A 25,417-nucleotide genomic window follows, 5' to 3' on the forward strand; every position below is an offset into this window, starting at 1 on the left:
ACGGAGGAAGATGGATGTCAGGTGGCCTTCCCTGGCTCTGAATCTGGGATCCTCTCCCCGTCAGTCCCTCCCTTCTAAGGGTTTGATCTTCCTCTTCTGAGAATTGAGAAGACTGGCCGCCATTGTGGCCAAAGTCCTTCCCACCTTAAGATCTGGGGCCCTGGGACGTCGAAGGTCCTTCCAGCTCTGACTTGCTGAGCTTCCAAGGGCTGAAGATGCTGTAGAGGTTCCCAGGCCCCTTGAAATGGGCCTCTTCTTTGTTCATGTCCCTGTTGATCTTGTGGCAGCAGAGTGTGACGTTCAAATGCTTGGAGTAATTGGGTTCTTGTATCTGGAGAACCGGAGATTCCAGTCAGTGTGGTGGGAATTGTCAGGGAATGTCATGGAGAAGCACAGGATTTGGAGCCTTTCCCACTGTATGACTTCTTTTCTGATGGTTGTTTAATTCCTGAGGGGAGCGTCTGCATGCAGATAGGCAATAACTGTTATTAAGCACCTACTGTGCACTGGACCAGGCTGTGTGCTGGACAGCCACAGAAAGGCAAAGAGCAGTCCTGTCCTCAAGGGGTTTGCACCCTGTTGGGGGAGACAACATGCAAATGCCGTCATATGAAGAAGGCAGAGAGAGAATGAATTGAAGGTAATCGACAGAAGGACGGTATTATCATTACGGAGCATTGAGAAAGTCTTCTGGTGGAAGATGGGATTTGAACTGGGCTTTGAAGGAAACTGGGAGTCCTGGAGTGGGCAGAGTGGGATGGAGAGAAAATGTCTGGATTTGGCAAATCAAAGGAGGGAAGGTTTGCAGAATTATTTGTCTTTGGTCTTTGGAGGGATTTCGTCTTTCTTTCTTTCTTTCTTTCTTTCTTTCTTTCTTTCTTTCTTTCTTTCTTTCGAGATTAAGTGACTTGCTTAGGGTCACACAACTAGGAAGTGTTAAGTGTCTAAAGGACTCAGGTCCTCCTGACTTCCGGATGATGCTCTATCCACTGTACCACCAGCTGCCCCACTTTTATTTTTCACAGTGGGTTTCATCACTCACTCCTTGGGTGTATTTATGGACCTTTCCTATATTAGATTCCTATACACGGATGAGACGTGATTTTGTGTTGATAGAGGGAGGGCTTTTGTTGAGGGTCCCAACTGATCCTTGCGCCTGGTGGATGTCGTGCACATGACAAAAATCTGTCTGCATCATCAGAGACACGGACGGAAATCTTCCTCGTGGTCTGGTGCAGGGATCACTGGGTCCTTGCCGCCTTTGTCCCTGGAGCACCAGGATTGTCGGTCTCACCAATATGGAAGGCTCTTAGTTGGGACTCTGGCATTGGACCGTGGGGCCTTAGTCTGGCACCTAGCAATGGACTGTGGGGCCTTACTCTGAGACTTGCGCCACGTGGAGGCCGGCAGCCTTTCAGCCGGGGTCACTTGTGAGGGTTCAGAGGCCGAGGTCAGAGGGGAGGGAAGGAGGCCGCCATCAGTGACGTTCCTCCTATGTGAGGTATTGAGAATAGAGGGGAGAGAGAAGGGGGAAAGAAACACGGAAGAAGGGATGGGGAAGGGAAGGAGGAAGAAAACAGGGAGGCTGGGGGAGGTGATGGGAGCGCCAGAGACAGAGATTATATGCAGGGGACACTGGCCTTTGGCTTCTCTTTGTCCAGATTTCGGCCCATTTTCTCACATCTTTTTTCCCACAATTCCTAAGTAATGCAGTGAAATAGCATGAAGCCGGGAGGATTCGGAACCAGTTTCTGTGTTTATTTCCAGCTAAGGACAAGTCCGAGAAGATCTTTTCCTTGGCTTTTGTGAAGCTGATGCGATACGACGGGACCACATTGAGAGATGGCGAGCACGACCTCATCGTGTACAAGGTACAGTCCAATTGGCCCGCAGCCGTCGTGTCTTCCTTTCAAAGGGCCGGCTTTGGCCGGTGTCTCCCATTTTTGCAAGAAAACTCATGTGTCTCAGGTCAATTCTCTGGGGTTCAGGAGGACCATGGCGAGGTGGGAAGGATCTCCGGGGAGTGTGGGGAGCCCGGGGGGTTCTGGGCAATCCTGGTTGTCAACAGAAGCTGGGAGATAAAAAGAAAAGTGCCCGGGGGTGGGGGTGGGGGTGGGGGGGAATGTCAAAGACCAGTTAAATACTACCAGTTAAATACAGTTAAATGCTGAACTGGAAAAGTCTGTGCATGAGCTCATGTGTACAGAAGTGAGGTACGAGTGAGTGTGTCTGAGTGTGGGCAAGCATGTCTGTGAGCAAGTGTCTGAGTGTGAGTGTCTGAGTGTGAGCGAGCGTGTCGCCGGAGTGGGAGCACATGGACGTGTGGGTCTGGCTGCAGGCACGGCTCGGTGCCTTTTTCTCTGACTTTCTCCCATCACAATGGGGCCCCCCCTCGCAGGCAGAAGCCAAGAAGCTGGAGGACGCCTCGACTTACCTGTGCCTGCCGTCCACCAAAGTGGAGCTGGAGGAGAAGGGCCACTCGGCCACGGGCAGGAGCATGCAGAGCCTGGGAAGCTGCACCATCAGCAAGGACTCCTTCCAGATCTCCACGCTTGTCTGCTCCACCAAGCTCACCCAGAACGGTGAGTCCTGCGGAGCCAGCGCCCAGGGCTCGGCCTCTCCTCGTCCTCTCTGTTCTCTGGCTGTGGGCAGGGCATAGGATCTCAGCGGGGGCAGTGAAAGGGCGGCCGCCACGGCGAGCTCCTTGGTCAGCTGTCCTTGGGAGGGAGGGCTACCCCAGGGTGGGAGGGAGGGCCATTCCTGGCTGGGAGGGAGGGTCGTCCCAGGCTGGGAGGGTCAGGGCTGCCCCGGCCTCTCCTCGTCCTCTCTGTTCTCCAGGTGTGGAGGAGGGTATAGGGATCTCTGCGGCGAGCTCCTTGGTCAGATGCCCTTGGGAGGGAGGGTCGTCCTGGGCTGGGAGGGAAGGCTGTCACGGGAGGGTCAGGGCTGGGCCCGGCACAGGGCGGCCAGCAGCTGGCCGGAGCTGATTTTGCTTTCTCTTTCCAGTGGATCTCCTGGGCCTTCTGAAATGGCGCTCCAACACCAACTTGTTACAGCAGAATCTGAGACAGTTGATGAAAGTGGATGGAGGAGAAGTGGTTAAGGTAATACACAGCCCACATCTCATATTTTGTTCCTCTTAGAGTTGCAAGGACCCTAGGGAGCCATTGAGTTCAAGCTCCCCATTTTACAGAGGAGGAAACTGAGGTCCAGAGAAATCCCCTGAAGGCATCCTGGGCATTGCAGGCTCTTTGCTTACTCCAAGCCAAACAGCCTTCTCATTCTTCCCTCCTTGTCCCTCAGAATTTGGTCCAGAGCTCCCTCATGCACTAGTTGTGAGCCCTCTGGGTCGGGGCTTTGCCTCCCTATGAGAGGGCAGGTCCTCTGCCTTCTCCAAATCCTGCTTTTCCTCTACTGCCCGATGTGACAAGCATTTATTAAGCTCCTGCTGTGTGTATACAAAAAGCCAGATATAAAACAGAAATGGCTTCAAAGACTTGTAGGTGTGGGACCCCCTTCCACAGACCAGGTATAATGTCGAGAGGGACAGTGTGGACGGGCGCCCTTCAGGCAAGAGCCAATGAAGAAGACGTCCCTGAGCTGCCTTGAAAGGCGCCTGGGACCACATATTGGGTGAATGACTATAGGATAATCTTATTGGAAGAAGAAGAGGTGCTTTGTCCATTAAGATGATAAATTAGGGCAGTTGCCGACATTCTGCATTTTCTTCTTTGGCCAATGGATGGGGGCCCACAGGGGCCATCTGGGTCACGGTCCTGCCCCTTCGGCTTTCAAGCGCCGGGCTTGCGGAAGGAAGAAAGACTCATCAGAGCAAGAAGGAAGGCTCCCAGCTCTCTGCAGCGGAGCTGGCTTTGTGGCTGGCTGCTGGCCTAAAAGTGAATGTCATTCCGCTCTTCCCAGAATTCATCCTCTGTCTGTTCATATGGCTCTTTTGGCAAAAGAACTAAGCTACATCTTAAGCCGGGATTAGCTTTTCAATTTCAAGTTTTTTCCTGATAGCAAAGAACCTTTTGCATGATCCAAAGTGGAAACTGTTGGCTTCTACAAATCGCCTAATTCAAATGATTAATTGATCCTCTCTCCTCGTGCGCTGGATCTCATTCCTCCCCTCTGCTCCGGAGGCCGGCCAGCTCGCGGCCTCTCCTTCCCACTCCTTTTCACCCTTTCCCTGTCTCTCCCCCACCGACCAAGAAGCCAAGGGCTGTCCCCGTCTTTCAGGGCTTTCACTCGGCACCTTCCTCCCCTTCAGCGGCCACAGCCGGTCTGCTAGCATCAGTCGTCCATGTTTGCTGACCAGCTCCCGACCTTTCTGCTTGACCCAGAGGGTTCTTGGGGCATCGGTCAGAGTTAACCAGTGATCTTTCCACTGCTTAGTTTGGAGGTTTTTCTCAGTCATCTTTTTCTTGGTCTGGCAGTCCCTTAGTCTCCATTCTTCTCCTCTCCTTTGACTTTCTGGGTTTTTTCCTTGTCCTCTTACTTACAATGCCTGGCACACAGTAGGTGCTTAATAAATGCCAATGACCTTGACTTTTCCCACCGCACTTCTCTTGTTGAGTCACCATCCGACTACTTCCCCTGTAGGTTATGGCGTTACCCCCAAGGTTTGTCCATCCCCTCTTCTCCTTTGTTTCCCTGAGGGGACAGAACGTAAGGGACAGATCTGTGTCCTGTCCTGCTGTCTGTCCCGAGCTCCATCCTTCCTCACTTCCACCTGCTGCATCACCTCCCCTTGGACGTCCCATCAAATTGCACTCAACATGTGGCATCTAAAGTCCTATTTTTCTTTCTGTTCCCTGAGCATCGCAGGGACTCTTGATGCTCTCACGAGAGCTGGAAGGCTGCAGAGGAACGACCATTGGCTTTGTGTGGCCCTGTCATCCCCCCTTGGGGTTTCTTGGCAAAGACCCTGCAGTGGTTCGCCATTTCCTTCTCCACTTCCTTTGGCAGATGAGGAAACTGAGGCAAGCAGGATGAAATGACGTGCACTGAGTGTCTGAGGCAGGATTTGAACTCAGGAACATGAGTCTTCCTGGCTCCAGTACCACGGCTCCCTGTAGTGGACCTTCAGTGGCTCCAATTTTCCTCTCAGATAAAGCACAAACTCCTGGCTTGACCTTTAAGTCCCTTCAGTGTGGTTCTCTCTGTGTTCCAGCCGAGTTTGCTGTGCCCGAACCTGGTGTTCTATTCCCTGCCCCTGCCTTGTCTCTGCTGTCCGGCTCCCCTCTCCCACCCCTGTCCTTGAATACATTCTCTCCTCCCTCCCCCTCCCAGAATCCCCAGTTCAGGGGCCCCTGTGGCTCCATCCCTGATTTTTCCAGTTGTTCTTTGAGCCACGTCACCTGCCGTTTTCTTATTTTATTGTTCTCTTCTTCGATGAGTTTCAAATGGAAACGGTCCTGGTGAAAGCTTCTCTCCTGCCATTATTCTTTTAGATTTAATGCAGTTCATTGTGTAGTTCAAGTGACTAGAATCACTTTTTTTTGCAAGTGAATAACTAATAAGGCTCATCCCGGTTGATTGACTGGTTATTCCTTCTTTTCCTCCTCTGCTCCCTTGGGTCACTGATCGATTTCCCAAGTAAAACGGCCCCTCATTGAGGGCTGTCCAGAACGGGCTTGTGGGATTGTCGGCCAGACCTCGGAAGAGTATCTGTTCGGAGGCTGCCCCCTTTCCTCTCTTTTCCGGATGAGCAGCTGCTGGTTCCGTGTCCTTGTTGAGATGAAGGCTGAGAGCGGTCTCAGAATCGCCCCGAGCCTCCCCCTGCTCCATCCCTCACTCCCAGCCCATCCCCGTCCCTGCAGTTTCCCTTCCTTGTCTCTCCCACCTACTCCAGGCTCCTCGCTTCCTTTCTCAGGAGCCACCCCACGACCTCCTGCCATTCCTCCTGCATCCTGCCTTCCCCACCAGGCCGGTGCCTCTTGTCCATCATGGTTCTCCCTAGATTTCCAAGAACATCCAGTGTTGCCTCAGTTTGGGGAGAGTAAAGTCCAGTTTTTTAGCCCATTTTTCACGGCTCTCCCCAATCTTGAAGCTAAAATTGGTCTGTAACCATGTCCTTTACGGTTGATCATCGTACAATCTTCTTGTTGTCACGTAGGGAACTGGTTCTGCGCACTTCACTGGTTCTGGGGGGGGGTCACCCCAGGCCCAAGCCCCTAGACACCTGGAACCCCCTCCTCCAGACCTGGGAGCACAGCCCCTCTTTGCAGGGGTCCTGGGGGGCCCTATTGAGGATGTTGGCAGGAGGGGGCATTCAGGTTAGGGTTAACCCTAACTCTCTCCCTAAATGCATGCTGGGAGAGAGACTCAGGCTTGCCTTTGGAAGCCTTTTTTTTGAGAAGTCACCCCAAAGTGATCAGGCAGCCCGGCTGAGACACGGCCTGAGGAGCTTTGGTCTGTCCTGTCGGAGGCAGGTGCTCCTCCTCCCTTTTTGGGGGCCCTTCTCTCCTCCGATACAGGTTTTGGGCTCCAGCGGCTGAGATGGGAGGCCTTTATCAGGGCTCCTGACATTTTCTTTGGAGGGAGCTTCCTCTCAGGCGTTTCCGAGGCGGGGGTGGGGGTGGGGGTGGGGGCTTCCAGAAGGAGAGCCTGGCTTTTTAGTCATTTTCTGGGTGGCCTTTCTGGCGGCCCAGGATGGCCCTGAGGGCTCTGGGGGCCGGGCCGCCTCCTCCGAGGGGTGCCAGATACCATGCCCGATGGCGGTGGGGGACGGCGGAGCTCCCTCGGGGAGTCCCAGAGCCGGCAGGGGTCTCTTCTGACCATTTGGACAGGGTGGGTCTCTGCTCTGCTTTATTTAACTAAAGCATTTCCAACCTGTCATCAGTGAACTTGTTGACTTAATACTTTGATAACTCAACGTTCAGGTTTTCTCTGTCACTGTAAAAAACATTTTAGGCTTATTGCTAGGCCCAAGGCAAGAACCTTGACCTGTGGGCTGGGGTCAGTCGGTAGCTAGGTCCTATGTGCTTCTTGAGGAGGTAAAGGGCACGGTGCTGGGGCCCCCCACTGACCGCCTCTCTGCTCCCCACAGTTCCTGCAGGACACCCTGGATGCCCTTTTTAACATCATGATGGAGAATTCTGAATGTGACACGTTCGACACGCTGGTCTTTGATGCTCTGGTAAGGACCCACTGTTCCCAGGGGCCTTCTCCCTCCGGGCCTCCTCACACCGAGGCCGTGCCCAGGGGAAGAGCCGGGCCCGGTGCCATCCTGGCACAAGCAGACGCCCTGGGCCCTCCCCTCACCACAGTCACGGAGCCCTTTGTCCTCCAGGGTGGACGTGCGGCCCGGAGGGTGCTGGGCTCGGGGCTAATTTTGTAGAGATGGAGCACGTTTACATGCTCCAGATGAGTATTCTCAAGCTAGGATGGATGTACCGTGTCACAAAATCACACGTTGGATGGGATGTAATAGTTTGTGTGACCTGCAGAGTGTTCAGTGAGGACATATACATGCACACGCAGATCCATGGGTGTATGTGTGCATGTGTCTGCGTGTTTACCCACACTGCTCTGCATGTCGGTGACCCCCCCCACGGAGTGACGGGGCCGGCGGCAGCTTCCTCGGGGGCTCCTCTGGTCGGAGCTCACAGCACCTGATGGGGAGGCAGGGGAAGCCGAGGCCTGGGCACCCGACCTCCCTCCCTCCCCTTCCTGCCAGGGCCTGCTCGCTGTCCTCCCCCTTTCAGGAGAGTCTCTTCAGAGGCAGAAATCTTCCTTTTGATGACATTTTGAGAATGGGATTTCCATATGGAGGAGGCAAACTAACCCAGCCCTGAGTGCCCGGGGGCAGATGGCCCAGGAGGTGGGCACGCTGGCCGTGCCTGATCCAGCTCCCCAGGGGCATCTCAAGAACGGGCATCTCGAGCGGGCAGTGGGCATTTTGTGAATGGGCAATGGGCATCTCGAGTGGGAAGTAGGCATTTTGCAAATGGGCATCTCGAGTGGGCAGTGGTTTTTTCCTCAGTGGGTCACAGGGCAATTATTGCTTTGGCAGGTGTTTATCATCGGGCTGATTGCGGACCGGAAGTTCCAGCATTTCAATCCTGTTCTGGAAACCTACATTAAGAAGCATTTCAGCGCCACGCTGGCATATACGTGAGTCACTTTCTGTCGTTTTTGAACAAAACCAGGAAGAGTTGCGTGAGTGAGTGTGTGTCCATGAGTGTGTGTGCGTGAGTGTGTGTGTGCATGAGTGTGTGTGCGTGAGCGTGTGTGTGCGTGAGTGTGTGCATGAGTGTGTGTGTGTGTGTGTGTGTGTGTGTGTGTGTGTGTATTTTCCGGGGGGAGGGTGTTTGTTAGTCTTAGTTTTTCCTTCCTCTGTGGATAATCATAGATCAGGGTTCTATGAACTTGGAAAAGAGGCAGTAAGCATTTACATAGCACCTGCTGTGTGCACGGGGCTCAGCACGTTGTATAGAGATTTCTCCCCTTAAGCTGGGGACTGCTCTTATCTCCCTTGCACAGGTGAGGAAGCTCAGAAGTTGAGTGACTTGGCCAGGGTCACACACACAGTGCCTGTGGCTGGATTTGAACTCAGTTCTTCCTGCCTGCAGGCTAAAAAGTGGCATCTTCTTTCACTCTTGTTGACTTTTCCCATAATCCTGTGAGCTTTATTTTATGCACTTAAGAAATCCAGTCAGGCTTCCAGACTTCCAAAGGGTCCATGGCACAGGAAGGGTTAAGCAGATAAATAAGTCTCTTTTAAAGAAGTCCTCACTTGGCTGTAATTCAGTTGTTGCCCCTTCTTTTTGCCCACCTGTTAATTAAGTAATCACCGAGGATGGGCACAGAGCCCCGCATGGGCAGGATGCTCCTCCGTCTCGAGAGCTTTGCCGTTTCAGAGGTTCCTGAGATGAGATGATTTGACCAGGACATGTCGGTGCTAAATCTCCCTGACATGCTGCCCTTGCCCACTGAGCCATCCTGCCTCCTCCCTTTGTCACCCCTTCTTTTGAAAGAGGCCCGTGGCATTTTAATCAGACTTCTCTTCAGAAGGGCCCGCTGATCTCCCTGGGACGTGGGACGTGGCCGGGGGTGTCTGTGGGACATGGCCGGGGGTGTCCATGGCATGGGGGCTGGGACTCGCCCCCTCCCAGCGCCACGTGGCTTGTTACTCCTGGAAGCTTCCCCGCTTGGCTTCTTGCCTCGCATCCTGCGTGAGACTGACTCACGGTCTCAGAGAACGCCCCACGCCTCTGGTGGGTTTTTCCGGGCACAGGAAGGATGAGTGACAGCTTTTCCCTGTGACTGTGTTTGTCAGCGTGCCTTTGACAGCCAGCCTCGTTTGTTCCTAAGTGGGCTTTCAGAAGAAGAAGAATTCAGTAGTCTATTTAAAAAACCGCTTTCCTTCAGGATGCTGGGAAGGCGGGCCCCTTCCAACCCAGGTGTTGCCAACAGGCCCTTGTCAGTTAATGGTAGACCTGGTTCCCATTGTGTCACAGGCGCCCTGTTAGTCACGGGGCCTAGGTTCCCAGGCTAGCCCACTAGGATGGGGATAATTTGGACTCCCTGCCTGAAGGAAGTCAGATCAATAAATGTTGATAATGAGCCTCCTCTAAACTAGACGTGGAGCTGGGCCTTGAGGACGTTAAGACAAAAGAAAACAGAGTCCTCACCTTGGATTGAGGAGGAGAAAAAGATGGGGAGGAAGAGGAAGAGAAGGAGGAGAGATGGAGGAGGAAGAAGAGGAGGAGGAGAGATGAGGGGGAGGAAGAGAAGGAGAAGGAGAGATGGAGGAGGAGGAAAAAGAAGGGGAGCAAGACAAAATGGAAGAAGAGGAGAGGAAAGGGGAGGAAAAGAGATGGAGGGTGGGGGAGGAGGAGGAAGAGATAGAGGGGGAGGAGGAAGAAGAAGGGGAGAAAGACAAAGTGGAAGAAGAGGAAGAGAAAGTGGAAGATTTGAGGATTGCTTTTGCCTATTCTGGGAACCAAAATGCATCCAAGTCCCTCTTCCTGGGGGGGAGGGGGATTTTGCTTTCCCCTCACCGATGATGCAGTGGGCATGTGAGATCAGGAACCGACTTTCTCCTGGAACCACATGGGGAGGGGCTTCTCGGTGCTCCCCTCTCCAAGAAGCCGCATCCGTGGCACTTGGCGACTCATGGCGGCGCGTGTCTTGTGTTTGCCCAGGAAACTGACCAAAGTCTTGAGGAGCTACGTGGACAGCGCCGAGAAGCCCGGCGTCCACGAGCCGCTCTACAAGGCCATGAAGGCCCTCGAGTACATCTTCAAGTTCATCGTGCGCTCCAGGATTCTCTTCAACCAGTAAGTCCTGCTCACGGCCTCTGGGGGACCTGCCTGGGCCGGGAGGGCTTCTTGGGGTGATCATGTACGTCCTGTCGGTGTGATGGGGGAGGTGATGTTGAGGTGATCATGTCTTGTCAGTGTTTTGGGGGAGCTTTCTTGGGGAGATCACGTTTGCCTTGTAGGTATGCTGGGGCTTCTTGGGGTGATCATGTACATCTTGTCAGTGTGGTGGAGTAGGTGATGTTGGGGTGATCATGTTCCTGTCAGTGTTTTGGGGAAGGTGTTACAGGGATCACCAAGTAGTTTGGGGGGCTCATTGCTGAGCCGCTTCTCTCTGGTGCGGTGGAGGGAGAATCTTAGGAGGGAGCTCAGAGGATTAGCTGGGAGCCATTGCCACATGGGAATAAAAAAGCCCTTTTCTCCTGGAAAGGTGCTTGTGTTTTAAAAATGAGAACGAATCAGGCTGTGGCGCTGAGAATGGCGGGACGCTCTGGGTTGTTGTCCTGCGTTCTGCCGCCGTCGGCCTTTTCCCGGACTCTCACATTCGGCCCTAGGCACCGTAGTGAGGGAGGATGTGGACCCATGACATGGGACGTGGAAGGAGGAGATTGAAGGGGGCATGAGACCTCCCTTCAGATCTTTGAAGGGGCCCCGTATGTGAAGGCTAAGCATCATTCTGATGGGCGGCCGTGGACAGAACCAGGGCGAGGGCAAGAAGGGAAAAAAAAGCATTGGTTTCCAGCCTCCCTCAGCAGCCGAATCACCCCCAAGTGGGTCACGTTGGGCAGGAGGCGGTCTCCCCCTCACTGAGGGTCTTTAAGCAGGAACTTGTGGGCTCTGGGAGGTGCAGCAGGAGGAAGAGCAGGGAAGAAGCATTTCTCTGGGAGCCTCCGGGTGCCAGTTGTTGTGCTGGGCGTTTTATTGTGATTATCTTTGTGCAACCCCGGGGAGGTAGACGCTATTATTATCATCACCCCCATTTTACAAGTGAGGAAACTGAGGCAGATGGAGATTAAGGGATTTTTCCACAGGTCACAAAACAAGCTGCATTTGAACTCAGGTCTCTCTGACCTTTCTGCTGGGCTATAAAACTGGGACTTACTGGATGCTGGCCTTTTGGAATTCTGGGAATATTTTTCCCCTTGGCTCTGGTGTCCACCTTTCCGTCACCTGCACTGCCGGGACCATTTTCCCACTTTCACCAACAAGGAAAATAAAACTGCCTTGTTAGGAGACAAACAAAGGCATTCTGGAGTCTTCCCCTTCTCCCCTCTGTATTTTGATGAAAGATTTCATTGGAAAAGTTTGTCCATTTTTTTCTTTTCTTTTCTTTTTTTTTTTTTTTTTTTTTTTAATGGGGATTCACCTTTGGAGCTTGGGAGTTGTGCTGCCCATCACACTAATCACCTCTCTCAATGTATAGATTAATCATCTTAAAGGCAAGTGCTGTGAGTTTAAGATGGTTCCTGAAAATTGTAGGCAAAATGAATATATTCAGTGGAGCTAATGATCAGACTGAGCCTCCTCATTGCCCCGAAGTCACTGGATGAGAAGAGGTGACAGTTTATCCTTTCAGCCTTCACCCTGGGAAGGGACCGGTGCAGATGGCTCGTTAGTCTGACTTGGGAAGTCCGAGAAGTGCAGTGGGAAAAATCTCCAGTCCGGGTATCCCATGACAGGGGTCCAGATACTCTCTCCGCCATCTGTCCTTCTCTGTGTTCTTGGCAAAATCCTTTTTTCCCTTCCTGGCTTTCTTCATCTCCAAAATGAGGGGCCTGGAATTGGTGATTTCTGGTCCCTTCTGTGATCGGTGGCAGAGACGGATATCGGTCCGGGGGCCTGGGCAGGGCTTTTGCCGAGGAGGGCACCATCGAAATGGCAGATTCTTGGCAGCAAAACTGCCCCGTTGCTCTCCACGAGTAAAGGATCAGTGTAATATATTCCTATTTCAAACCCCAAGTTAGGTTATTGAAAAAAATCAATATCTTCATATTTCCTCTGAGTCACATTCATGTTTATGTAGCTCTGCCTAAGGCAACCTTCATAAGAGCCAAGCAGAAATTGAGGGAATTTAAAATCCAATTTGGTGCACCATGATCCGAATAAAACCAAAGAAAAAAGTTCTTTTCTGTGTGCGAGTCTTCATAAAATTTATAAAGGGGCTAATGGCCATTAATAATCCATAGTTAGGATCCTGGTGAACCTTGCAAGGTAATAAACTGCTTTTGTTTACTCTTCTGTTCTCCAGGCTAATTAAGAAGGAAAGACAATATAGAGCTTATTAAAAAGAAGATCTGATTTTCTTTAAAGACCAAGGCCATCTTTACCCAGCAGTCTTTGGGGGCAAACTAGAATGGAATACAATTTGTAGACTGAATCCCAGTATCTGTATGTGTTTTTTATGTGTTGAGGAGGACAAAGAGACAGAGAGAGGAATACATACATGTGTGTACATATATGCGTACATGGATACATACCTAGATACATACATGTGTTTATTGTGTGTGCACACATATATATGTATCTCTTTTAATATACATAAAAGAGAGCGAGAACCCATTAGCTCATGGGAAATGAGTGGATTATCCAAAGAGCTCCTCTCTGAATATAAACATTCAAATCCATCCAAATGCTTTAATGTTTAATAATAAACTCAAAGATAATATTACAGACATTTAAATGTAAAGATAATATTTAAAACTGAAAGGGACTTTTGAGACCATTGAGTTCAACTTCCTTATTTTTCTTCTGATAAAACTGAGGGACAGATTAGGTAAATGACATGCCCAGGGTCACACAATTAGTCCCTGACAGAAGCAGGATTCGAAGCCACGTTTTGTTCACTTCAAAGCCGGTGCCCTGGCCACCGTGCTGAAGCACAAGATGTCCACGTCTTGCCCATCACTGCCTTTCTCAGGCCTCCCTAAACCATCTTTCTGTCAGACTCATGTCCAGTTTGGCCAGAAGTTCTTGTCAAATGGAGAACTCTTCCCAACCTCGGATTACTGAATTTAGGCATTTCTGCTTCTTTCCTGTTGGTTTGTTCCATTGATCTGTACAATTCTTTTGGTTCATCAGTTACCAATAGTTTTAATGACTGCTGCTGTATGACAGACAAATGTGCTGGGATTGTAATATGAATGATGAGTTGATGTATTATTTCTCCTTCATTTGACTGCGAAAGGGAAGGAGAATGATCACACAGAGGGCCTGAGTTAGGGACACTGGGTAATTTTTAGTGTGGAACATGGCTTCCAGCCACATTACTTCCCTCATGAATTGATATTTCTAAGAATGAGACAGCAAAAAGAGGGATGTTGGAGAAAATCCATAAAAGTGCTTTAGCTGCATGAGGAAAACAAAGGATAAAAGAAGGAATGAGTTCAGGATAGAGACCATGAATCTGAGAACAAAATTTCACAATGGGCAGGAAAGGGAGAGAACCAAGAAGAGTTCATCTTAGAAACAATTGCAGAGAAGAAGATCCCCAAGAAACAAGGACTATCTTAATCGATTTTTCGCATCCGGAGGGACATCCAAGATCATTTAATCCATTCTCTTCCTTTTATAGAAATTTTGGCCCAGGAGATTTAAAAGTTCCCGAGTTCATTATCCAGTTATTGAGAGATGGAAGCGTGTCTCTTGTGGGTGGGCTATTGTGATTCTGACTGCGAACAACTCTGTGACCTGAGCCCAAATCCCAGCGCAGTCATCCACATGGACAGCTTTTCATGTGTTCTGTATCATTGGGCCCGTCATGGACCGGCAAAGCAGGGACCCCTTCTCGGAGGCTTGTTCTTAAGTGCTTAGAATAAGGTCCTTCAGATTTGGAGGGAAATCAATTATGTTAAAATACAGTTATCTAAAGTATTCAGGAGAGAAAATAGGTCTCAGACTCAGGTTAAAGAGGCCAGACCAAAATGGTCCCTATAGTCACTTCCAAGTGTTTGGGTTCAAGTATAGGCTTCTGTCTGTGATTTAGGTTTAAGGTCAAAGGTGATGGGTCGCTTTCCCCTAAATTGCTTCTGCAGCTGTCTGAGATCAGAGTTCCCATCACAACCTCATCTCTTCCAGAAAACTGACCGAAGCAAGAAACTGCTACCTAAGCTTGAACTGACAGAGAAATGAATATGGGGGCAAAGTCCAGAATGGCTTCTCATTGGTCATCCCACAGCGGGGTCCAGAGGGACTCCAGCATTCAGGCCTTTCTCCTCCTAGGGTCCCAAACCACGCAGCCTGGCCTTCCCCATGCTGGCTGCTGAGCCAGGAACAAACTAGCCTGAGGAAGGCCGCCCCAGCGGGCTTGTATCTGCCTATTGATCTGCTGCAAGTCTCCCAGGTCCTGGATCCCCCTCTAAACACCAGTTATCCCCCCACACTCCATCTCCTGGGCCTTTAGCATCAGGCCTCCCAAGTGCTCAGGCTGTATTTCCCTGGCCGTGGTGCTGACCCAAGGTAGGCCTGGGAAATCGGGGAGCCTCCCCCTGCCCTGTGGCTTTGGGATCAGCCCTTTACACCTATCCAGGCATTCTTAACCTGAGACCTTTTCTTTTGTTCTTTAAGATTTTGGATCACCGCCTTTCAGTAGAATTGATTTCCCCAGGAATATGCTGGGCCTTGTTTTGGGAACTTAAAAATGAGGTTTTACCAGACTTTGGTTGTGATTTCAGACTCCATTTTATGAGTGAGAGGCTGTCCAGGGTCCCTCTTGGATGACCGAGTTGGGGCTCGGGGCTGAGGCCTGTTCCCGGTCGGAATCAGACCCTTCTAACTGAGTGGGACCATCTCGAGGCCCTCCCAGTGGTCATCCTGACTAGGCTGAGTGACCCGTCTGGGGTTAAATCAAGAGAATTTTGAAAGGCAGAGAAGTAGTAGATTTCGAAGGCAGGACTCCATTCTGAAAACCAACCCCTTTTCTGTAGAGCTTCACAACCCACAAAGGGAAGAGAGTCAGGAAAGCTTTCTCTCTGCTGGGCAGGAAGCCTTTGCCGGAGCCGCAGGCCGGCTCTGCTCTCAGGAAGGCGGGCTTGTTGTCTGCCTAACAAGGGTTTCCTTGCAAGCCCCCGGTGAGATCACACGTGGAAGGCCCTTTACAGGCCGTACGGCTCCCCCAAGCCTGTGTTCACCGCCTGAATCAAGGCTGTTCCTGAGAGCTCCTGAGAAGGGGAGAAATAGTGGTGAAAACTCTCACAGTCCAAGCTGAGCTTTGTGGGGTCACAAGGCTCGTAACAGGAGGGTCCCCTGGGGCTGTTGGTGAGCAAGGCCATGGGGACCCGGGGGGCGATACCCTCAAAAGTCCTATAACTGAAGTCAGGAACAGCCAAGCTAAGCACGGACCACAGAGGGGACCCTGGGCAGACGCCCAGCAGGCACGTGGGAATGGCGATTTTGGAGGACCCTCATTCTTTCCTTTTTCGTGCACTCAGTAGACTTTTACAGAAATGCTCATGTGCACAAGGCAGTGAGGGAGCTCTGGTAATCTGGGGGGATAGGGCTCTGCCTCCATGGAGTTTTTGTCCATGGGGACTCAGGGTCTCCCTGATAAGCACCTAAGAGAGGGAAGCTGATCCTGGACCTGCCCAGTGTACCCCGTGAGCCCCAGACCTTTGCACCCCAAAGGGCAAAACCCCATCATCACGCTGCCCAGACCAAGTGACTTCCTCCCCATGTGACTCTGTGGACCATCTGAGGACCAGGTTTCTCTCCTTTGGGATCCCATTACTGGCCTTCCGGCCTGCTCCACTGCCTGTTCTCCTCCTTGTTTAACCAGTTTTCTCTCTAGTGCAAGATAGCTTTACTTTGCTTTGGGTGTATCAGGGACCCTTCTGAGTATGATGAAACCCATAGACCTATTTATTCCCTGAATAATGTTTTGAATGCATAAAATAAAATCCCATGATTACAAAGGAAATCAAGTGAATTGAAATATACTTATCAGAAATCTATTAAAAAAAAAACCACTTTTCATTGTCCTGAGGGCCAAATTCCTGCTCTGGGCATCCCCCTTCACCTGCCTTCAAGGCTACCTAACACCTGCTAGAGCAAATAGCTGAGCATATTTGATGTGCCCAGTATTCTAAAATCCGAGGCCCATCCATCCGTCTGTCTGTCCATCCATCCATCCATAATCTCTTGATTTGATTCACATTCCTTCAACTGTTCTTTTTCCTTTAAAAAAAAATGGCTAGCATTTATTAAGCATCGTTTGTATACCAGATACTGTGAGTAGGAATACAAAGGACAAATGAAGTTTTACATTCTTAACCAAGCCAAACATTTATTGATTTGTTTTTTTTTTAAACCTTCATTTCTTAGTATCTACCTCTCCCTTTGCCTATTTCTCATATTAAGAGTGAAAAAGAAAAGGTCTTTTTTAAAAAGCTCAGTAACACTAACTAGCACATTACATGAATTCACTGCTTCCATACCCATAATCCCCTACCTCAAAACAAAAGGAAACTGAATTACTAAGGACCCAGTCCTCCACCAACCTCAGTCTGAGTTCTTCTGCTGTTCTGCCAGAACCTGTCTATTTAAAAGTAAATGATTATGATTCTGAAATCTAAAATTTTAGGATGTTAGAATAAAGATTTTAATAATTCTTCCCACTGTCTTTTCTAAGACTAAAAGGCTTTTAGTCTTTTCTAGACCCCTGTCTTCACAAGATAGCCCAAACTGCTGCTGTAAAAAGGCCTTTATTTCTGTAGAAAGCAGTGGGAAGTCTTGAATTTTCTCTATAGGTCTAGAAGAAAAAAATAAAAACAAAAAACAACTTTTTTTTTTTTAAACTTGGAAAGAAGCCCCCATCCTGCCCTGAGACTGTGGATACTGCAAGGACTCTTGGCAGATTGGATGCGGTATTTTCAGATGTAAGAAAAAACAAATGAGAGTTTTCCTTGCCTAACCTGCAGCACATTTATTATCTTGGGGGAAAAAATGAGCTCTCAGATGGAATTGACAAGTATGCTTTTCCTTCTCTAGTTGAAATAAACTTTTAAAGGTTGTTTTCTTCTTTTTTTTTTTTCTTGTTCTGCATTGCTGTATTTTCTTCAAATAAGACTCTTCACTGGGACTTAGTTGTATTTTTGTATAATTGACAGTAATTTTCCTTCCAAGAACCCAACAAAGAGTGAATCCTTTGAGCTAAGGATCTTGCTTCCAATGGCTGTGATCCCTTCCTCTTTTCATGCTTGTAAATCCAGATTTTTTTTTTTCCTTAGAATCTCCCATTTTTTTCATCAATTTTTATTGATATCTTTTGTTTTCACATTTTCTAGCATATTCCTCTCGGTCCCATTCCTCCCTGAAAGCCCTTTCTTCCCGTAAAAAGAACAGGAAAAGAAGTTTGGTAAAAGGGCTTCATACACTGGATGAGGCTGCCGTCATAAGGAACACTTTCAGAGGCTCGTCCTGAATCCCTGTCGTGTTGGCTTCCATCTTGGCAGGAGGTTGGGTGTGGGGGAGCGTGTAAAACGCCATTAATGAGAAAACCGGAGTGAACCGGCTTCAGATGGACTGAATTAAGTCAGGAAAGTGCTGAAGTTCCACCCCCAGGAGAAGACGAATGCTGGACAGATTCCCATTCTTCCTTCCCTGGTTCACGGCCTCCCGAGGTCCCGTCTCTGTCCGGGCCTCGGTGTCCCACTAGGCATCGTCGTTAATTGGGAGAAGCTGCGGGGGGATCGTTCCTCCATCGCTCCTTGAATAACGTTAGCGGCTCTACAAGTGTTGCTGTGTTCTTGCTGGTGACACTGAGGACATTTAAAAGCAGACGATGAGTGATGAGTGGCCTTTGTGCGAGTCCCTTTGTGTTTTTCTTGTTCTGTTCCTCCCGTGAGTTACATAAGAAATGGGGTGGCTTTCTGGGTGAAGGGCATAGAGCAGACACTGGGACGACTTCCAAGTTGCTGCGCAGTAGACAGCACACTCTGGCCCCCATCCCTTTTTCCCATACAAACAAGGGCCTTGAATAGCAGCTCTGGCACGGTAACTGACTGCTTGCTGATTGTGAATTTACCTTCTCTCCTTGAAAGGTTCCCTGATGTGTCAGAATAGGAAACGTGGGCAAACTTGAGTGCTCTGGACCGTCCCTTTTGGTCTAATGGGGAAACTCAGGTTATGGGAAAGCTACGGATTTCTCTTCCTTTTGATGACTTTTGGGGATAGAATTTTGGGATAGAATTCATTACCTGCAGGGTCATCGACTCCAGTCTCTTGTGAGGTTAGGTGACCTGTGCTGAGTCATAAAACTCGGATGGGTCAGAGGGCAAATTCGAACCCGTGGCTTTTCTGATTCCACATTGAGCCCTCTATTCACGTGTCATCCTAGATTCTTTTAAATGAGAATTTCTTTTAGGGTACAAAAGCGTATTTTCTTTACAAAAAATTTACTCATTGAAAACATTTCAGGGATTCTCTTTTTAGTGAAAGGGTCTGAATTCATGAAAACTGCAGGAGCTTGATGAAACCGTAATGAATAAAACCTAGGATTTATATACATTTTGCTAATCACTTTACATAAGTTACCTCATTTTATCCTCACAATATGATTATCTATTGTTATTTGCATTTTACAGATGAGGAAACTGAGGCAAACAGATCAAGGGACTTGCTCAGGATCATACAATTAATAAAAACTTTATCTGAATTGGAGTTTTCTTGACTGCATCAAGGACTCTGTATACTTTGCTACCTAGTTCCTTCCTTGCTTGGGAATGCAAGTGAGATCTATATATCTATATCTTTCCATCTGTCTGTCTGCCTATTTGTTTACCTATTTTTTTATCTTCCTTCCTTCCTTCCTTCCTTCCTTCCTTCCTTCCTTCCTTCCTTCCTTCCTTCCCTCTTTCCCTCCCTTCTTCTTTCCCCCTTTCTTCCCTTCTTCCTCCCTCCTTCTCTCTCTCTCTCCCTCCCTTCCTTCCTTCCTTCCTTCCTTCCTTCCTTCCTTCCTTCCTTCCTTCCTTCCTTCCTTCCTTCTTTCCTCTCTCCCTCCTTCTCTCCTTTTCTTCCTTCCTTCCTTCCTTCCTTCCTTCCTTCCTTCCTTCCTTCCTTCCTTCCTTCCTTCCCTCTTTCCCTCCCTTCTTCTTTCCCCCTTTCTTCCCTTCTTCCTCCCTCCTTCTCTCTCTCTCTCCCTCCCTTCCTTCCTTCCTTCCTTCCTTCCTTCCTTCCTGTTTTCTTCAGATTTTTTTAAAGACATTGCTTTTATTATTTTATTCGGAGGCTCCAAGGAAATCATGGGTAAAAGCCTTGCTAGACTGTAAAAGAAATATTTGGTTTTGTCAACATCACCATATTTTTTGTATGTGTGTGTGTGTGTGTGTGTGTGTGTGTGTGTACTTTGCTGCCCTTGGTTTGGGCCCAGGGCCCTGCACTCCTGCTAATCTCTTTGCTGCTTTCTTTCCAGATTGTATGAAAACAAGGGGGAAGCTGACTTCATGGAGTCCTTGCTGCAGTTATTCAAGTCCATCAATAACATGATGGCCAGTGTGTCTGATCAGACGGTCCGAGTCAAGGTATGTCCTGGAAGGCTCTGAAGGGGCTGTCCGGTCCCTGGAGGAGCTGGGGAGGAGGGGAGGTGGGTGGGGGGGGGGGGGGAGAGCCAGGTAGGGGGGGGGGGAGCCGGGCTGGGAGGGAGGAGAGAAGGGTTTCTGATTATGGACTGGAGAGAAGCCCTAATTATGCACTCAGTGAAGCCTGAAGGCCCCAGAGTATATTTTGCAAGAAGCATAATCGTGCTCCGTGTGTATAATGAAAGTTTTTTCCCCTCTTAGATGCTTTTAAATACTTTTATTGCCTGTGTCTGTGCCCTCTCTGCAAGGCAGTAATCTGAATGCACTTGTCTTTAAAGAAGCGAGCTGAGGAGCAGCTGGTTCCCCTCCTCGTCAGGGCCACTAGCCGCGGGCCAGGGACGTGCTTGGAGATGCTGCTGATCTCCACTCCGGGCGCTCGCTTTCCTTCCTCGAGGCTATGTGTCGGAGCAGGCCTCAGCCTCCCCTTTGGCGCCGGGTGGGAGCCAGCAAGGGGTCTTCTTCTTCTTCCGCCCTTGATGTGCTCTGGGCTCTCTGCTGCCCATCAGCGCCGAATTCCTTTAATGGGATAGTTTTTAAAACCGTTGCCCCTCCGGGTGCTTGTCCTGTCAGATGAAGCCATCCCCTGTTCTGCTTTGTCGAGGGTCACGCCTCAGAAATCATCTGGCCCAGCCCCCTCCCCATTTTCCAGAAGTGGAAACTGGGATTTTCCTTTCTCTCTGGTTCTACCTTTGTCTCAGTAGCATTTGCAGTCTGGTGAGAGGGGATTACTGTCCCTTCTAGAATCATGGGATCCCAAATCTTGAACTTCAAAGTTCCTTAGAGGTGTCGATCCCCTTTTACAGATGAGGAAACTGAGGCAATCCAAAATGAGGGTGATAAAAGCTGACCTGGTCTGTGCGAGGAGCACGTCACATTGTCTATGGTTGTCGGCTGTTATGTGATCAGAAAAGGTGCTTCCATGTTTCCCCATTCAGCCCGGGTGGAGCGCAGAACCCGTCGAACATCCCTGTGGGGGTAGGACGGGGACCCTGACCCTGCTTTGTTAGGTCTCCAGGGCTTCGCTTTTATATCGATTCTCCATAGACAGCTCTTTGCCATTACAGAATTAGCCGTGAAATTGGCAATGTGTTGTCGATGCGGGCTCCCTGGGAGGACTTTCTACCTGATTATCCCAACACAACAGCATCACGGCTCAGCTTCACTTTCTCGTTTCCATTCCACAAACATTTATTTAATGTTCTTTTTAATGTTTAATTTCAGAAAATAACCCTCCAACTATTGTTTTAAAAGTGTTTTCGAGAAGTAATTTCCAAGCTATAAAGCTTTGCCAAGCACTCCTGAACGAAGATTTATTTGTGTTCCGACGTGTCGAACGGTTGTTGTGACCAATGGAACAAATATATATCAACGTGAACGAAATAACTTTCCTTAAAAAAAATCTCCTAGGCAATGCAGTTTTCTGACAGTCGCATTTTATTTTTTCCAAGAAAATTGTTCATTCTGTATGTTTGGTTCAACATTTCAGAAAACATTTATGTCTTCTTTTTATAAGATGAATCTGTAGTTTCTCAAGAGTCAAGTGTGTGTATAGTTAACCTGTTGAGTTTGGTTCCTTTGGCAAGCAGTTACTTCTGAAAACGATCTTGATGCCTAATGACAGAATCAGCACTGGATCCACCACCTTCTAGTTAGAAACGAGGCTTGATAAGCATCAATCCAGCCAGCAGCGATCCCACAAAGCAGAATGCTCATCGTGGGCCAGAGGGAGGGAATCGTTGCCCTCCATCCTCTGTCCTGGACACTTTGTGTCTGGGCTGAGTGTTGAATTCATTTTTGGATGACATGTTATGAGAAAAGTATAGAAAACTTGATTGTAGAATGCTTCTCGACTGCTAAAGAGGTTTGAATTGGGTCCTGTAGTGAAACTAGGTCCGTTTAGCTTAGAGAAGACTTTACTGAAATTGGGGAGGGGACATGGTCAAGGATGGAGGCCTGTTAGGTAGAAAAGAAATGAGATTTGCCGTCGTTGACCTCAGAGAGACAAGCAGGAGGAGTGGGAGAAAGTGGCAGATTTCAATTTGAGGTAAAGAAAATCTTTTTCTCCAGCTCTCCCTCTGGGAATAGATGGCCTCCTTGTCCAGTGATTTCCTCTTCCCTGGAGGCCCACAAGGAACATCTGAATGAACTCTCGTTTGGGAAGTGATAGGGAGGGATTCTCTGTGGGCAGGTGACTGAGGAGGTTCCTCCCAAATTGGACTGGTGACAGAGCTGGAAGGTCGGCGAGCGTAGGAGGTCGGCGAGCGTAGGAGGTTGGCGAGTGTAGGAGGTCAGTCAATGTAGGAGGTCGGCGAGCGTAGGAGGTTGGCGAGTGTAGGAAGCTGCCTCCCAAGACTTTGGATGCAGTGAGGTGAAATTCGTTAGAGATAAATGTCAAGGCTCCTTTTGGGGGCTCAAAAAACAAACTTCATAGGGAGCAAACGGGAATAGCTCTTCAGAGAGAGCGATGGTGGTTGTCCACAAAAAGACCCACAAAAAGATGCTTTAGCTCAATAGGAGTCCTCCATGATACAGTAGCCCCCAAAGCTAATGAGGTCATGGACTGCATAAGAAGAAGGGGCAGGGCTTCTAAAGAGAGAATTGTCACCAAAAAAACCTGATTTAGACCCAATATTAGGGAACATTTCCTAAAGAAAAATCCTCCCCCTTGGGAAGTCATGAGTGTCTCTTCCTTGGACCTCAGACCTCGGAGAGCTCCTGGATGCCCCTTCTTGGACATCTCCCAGCTCAGCCCGAACAGCCACTCTTGGGAGTATTCTCATGGGGCTCTGCTTTGGGATCAGGACTGAACCCTTCCAAGGGCCCAGTCCTAGGATTCTGGTCTGTGATTCTGTGTCACTAAATCCAACAGGCATTTTAGCAAAAGAAGGAGCAATTCGTATAAGAATAGATGAAATTACAGGAAGCACTGGGCTCAGAAGAAGTTGGGATTTCTAAATATATTTTCTCATCATTAAATTTAGCTAGGCTTTGACTTGCGTCTGCCTCCTTCCCCGTGTGTCAAATCACTTTGTGACGGAAACCGTGGGAGACCTTTCTTGGGAAGGTGTTTTATTCTAGGACACAAACGGTTTCTGTGACGTTCAGACCGCGGCGCCCGGCTTCCGTCTGTTGAGATGGATCCAGCTTTTTGACCTTGAAGTGATGTTTCTCTTGCTGCCAACTTCTGTTCAAGCGCCATATGCCCACAGGAGCCCGGAAATGGTCTCCAACTGGAGCCTTCCTGCCTCCGAGAATTTGTGCCGAGACACATTGGGGGGGCCTGGGCATCCCAGGGTAGTGGGTTTGGGAAGGGAAGGGACCCCATTTTACAGAAGCCTAAAGGTCCTGCTTGAGGTCGTAGAGCCATTGGGAGGGGGCGTCCTGACCCCAGATCTGTGCTGTGTTGAGAATAGAGGAGGAGCCATGAGTTTTCATCTTTGAGGTGCTGACTCCCTGGCACTCAGTAGGTATTTAATAAATGAATGTTCACTGTGAATAAATGTTCACTCATTAATCCATGATGAGGAAATGGGAGAAGCACATGTAGAGTTCTGTGATGTTGTTTCTTGGAAATGCTCTCCGCAGCCAACCGACCTTTGTTCAGAAAGGGCGTTTTTGTTCTCCTGGCTTTTGCAGACTATCGCAGTGGGCTTTTACTGAGTCTGAAATAGGGATTGGAGTTGAACCCTTTAGTACAGTTTTAGAGCCGCCATCTTTATTGCCTTCAATTCTACCAACCAGTTGCAGGAGCCTTCTCTTTTTTCACTGTGAGATGAAGATAGAGTTGAAATAATTCCTGTCCAAACCTCTTTGGTTTTTTCCATTTTGGGGGAAGGAAGGGCTGAGGTGGGGTTGGTGCTAATATCAATAATAATAATTATTATTATTATGGGAACACCTGATAAGAAAAACTGCCTTGAATAATACAAGTTTCTGCCTTCTCTGGAACTTGTAATCATCAGGGGAACCAAAGTGATTCCACAGTGTGGACTACAGTGTGGACTCTAGGAAAGTGAGTTCAAATCTATCTTCAGCTTTTTATTAGCCATAGGAGTCTGGCTAAGTCACTTAATCTCTGTCTGCCTCAGTCTCCTCCCCTGTAAAATGGGAACAATAATAGCATCCAACCTCCTAGGGTTGCTGTGAGGATGAAATGATAAAATTGTTGTGGAGCTCTTAAAATATATATATATATATATATATATATATATATATATATATATATATAGATAGATACTGTTGTTATTGTTGTTATTATTGCTGTTGATCATTATTATTATTACTAGTGAGTGATTTAGTGACTTGCCAAGGGTCATAGAGCCAATAAGTACTCCTGGCTTTTCCTATTTTTGTCATAAGAGCAGTAAATGATGGTAATTGAAAAGGGACATCTCTATGATACTTTTAAAGTTTGTATAATACTTTATAGCTTGAGTGTCCCAAAAGTCTTAGTGCACCTTAAGCATCAGCGCTAGGAGCAGCCCTCGGACTCGGGGACCCCCGTCTGTACTAATCACCTTTGGTAGCTGACAGAACTTTGAATGAGCTGTTGAGAACTCTGGATGAAGATCTCCTTGACAGCCAGAGCTCTGGCAAACCCAGGCTGACAGAGGAAAGTACCTGTACCTTGGTGCGTCCTTGGGCCTTGCCCAATCGTATTCTCATCAAAGGTGAAGGAAAGTCTGAGGGAGTTCTGGACACTGGGCTGTGGCTGGATGCTGGGGAACGTCTGGGAGCCGGTCATGTTTGTCTCGACCGGGGCGAGAAGCCTTTGTCCTCTGGACAAGACCAGGGGGCTGCTGGGGTGGGAAATGTTGGCTGCAAACCTGGGGCTCCAGCCCTGCCAGCTATTTCTCTGCGTGCTCCTCGGAGACTTGACTAAGCGTTTTTCTTTAGCTGCGGAATTGTTCATAATAATTCTTTTTGCCTATCATTTACTCATTAACTCATCCTGCATTTATTGAGCTTGGCTTTGTCCTTAGGGCCCTGGGGGTGGAAGAGAGAAATTGATAATGTTCCCCGGAGGAGGGTAAATCTGGTTAGAGAGGGAACAAGCCTAAACTCCTGGAACAATGGGAAAAGTTGCTCGAGGAGATGGATGAGCCATGGGAGGAAGGCTGCTCCTGCCCGTCTGCCTCTTTTTACCTTGGCTCTCACTGGCCCTCTCAGGGTCTCTAAGGGGAGGGCTCCTTTCTAGCTCTACCTCTGTCCTTCATAATGATCCAGGCCATGCTCCTCCTTGCCATCTCTTTGGGAATAAATCTTTAGTTTTGTCCATCACAATCGGCTTATAGTCCACTAACCTCTGTGTTTTGTCCTTCCCCTTAGACTGGAAAGTCCCCAAATGCTGGATGTTAAATATGTCACCACCTAGGGTCGTCCCTTGCACTTAGTAGGGACTTAATTGTTGAAAGAAATGGAATCGAAGTAGCCAGTTTTTGAGGGGGCACCTACCGGGTGACAGACCTGAATTTGGGCCTTCACTCGATTTCCAATTCCTTGCCGCTCCAAAAAGAGCCCTTAATAAGGACTCGTCGGATTGCATTGAGTTGAGTTTCCTGTGTCATGTCTAAAATAATC

General features: G+C 48.9%; 1 protein-coding gene across 1 annotated transcript in view; it reads left to right on the forward strand.

Moving 5' to 3' along the window:
• The window catches only part of DOCK1 (dedicator of cytokinesis 1), a 445,579-nt gene that overhangs the window by 83,584 nt on the left and 336,578 nt on the right, over positions 1–25,417 (forward strand). Inside the window, 7 exon segments of the mRNA XM_031957020.1 lie at positions 1,768–1,871; positions 2,399–2,582; positions 3,007–3,104; positions 7,052–7,141; positions 8,018–8,118; positions 10,152–10,286; positions 19,672–19,780. Coding sequence (XP_031812880.1) covers positions 1,768–1,871; positions 2,399–2,582; positions 3,007–3,104; positions 7,052–7,141; positions 8,018–8,118; positions 10,152–10,286; positions 19,672–19,780 — 821 coding nt within the window.

The sequence above is a fragment of the Sarcophilus harrisii genome, chromosome 2 (assembly GCF_902635505.1).
Source record: "Sarcophilus harrisii chromosome 2, mSarHar1.11, whole genome shotgun sequence".
In the NCBI taxonomy this organism is placed as follows: Eukaryota; Metazoa; Chordata; class Mammalia; order Dasyuromorphia; family Dasyuridae; genus Sarcophilus; species Sarcophilus harrisii.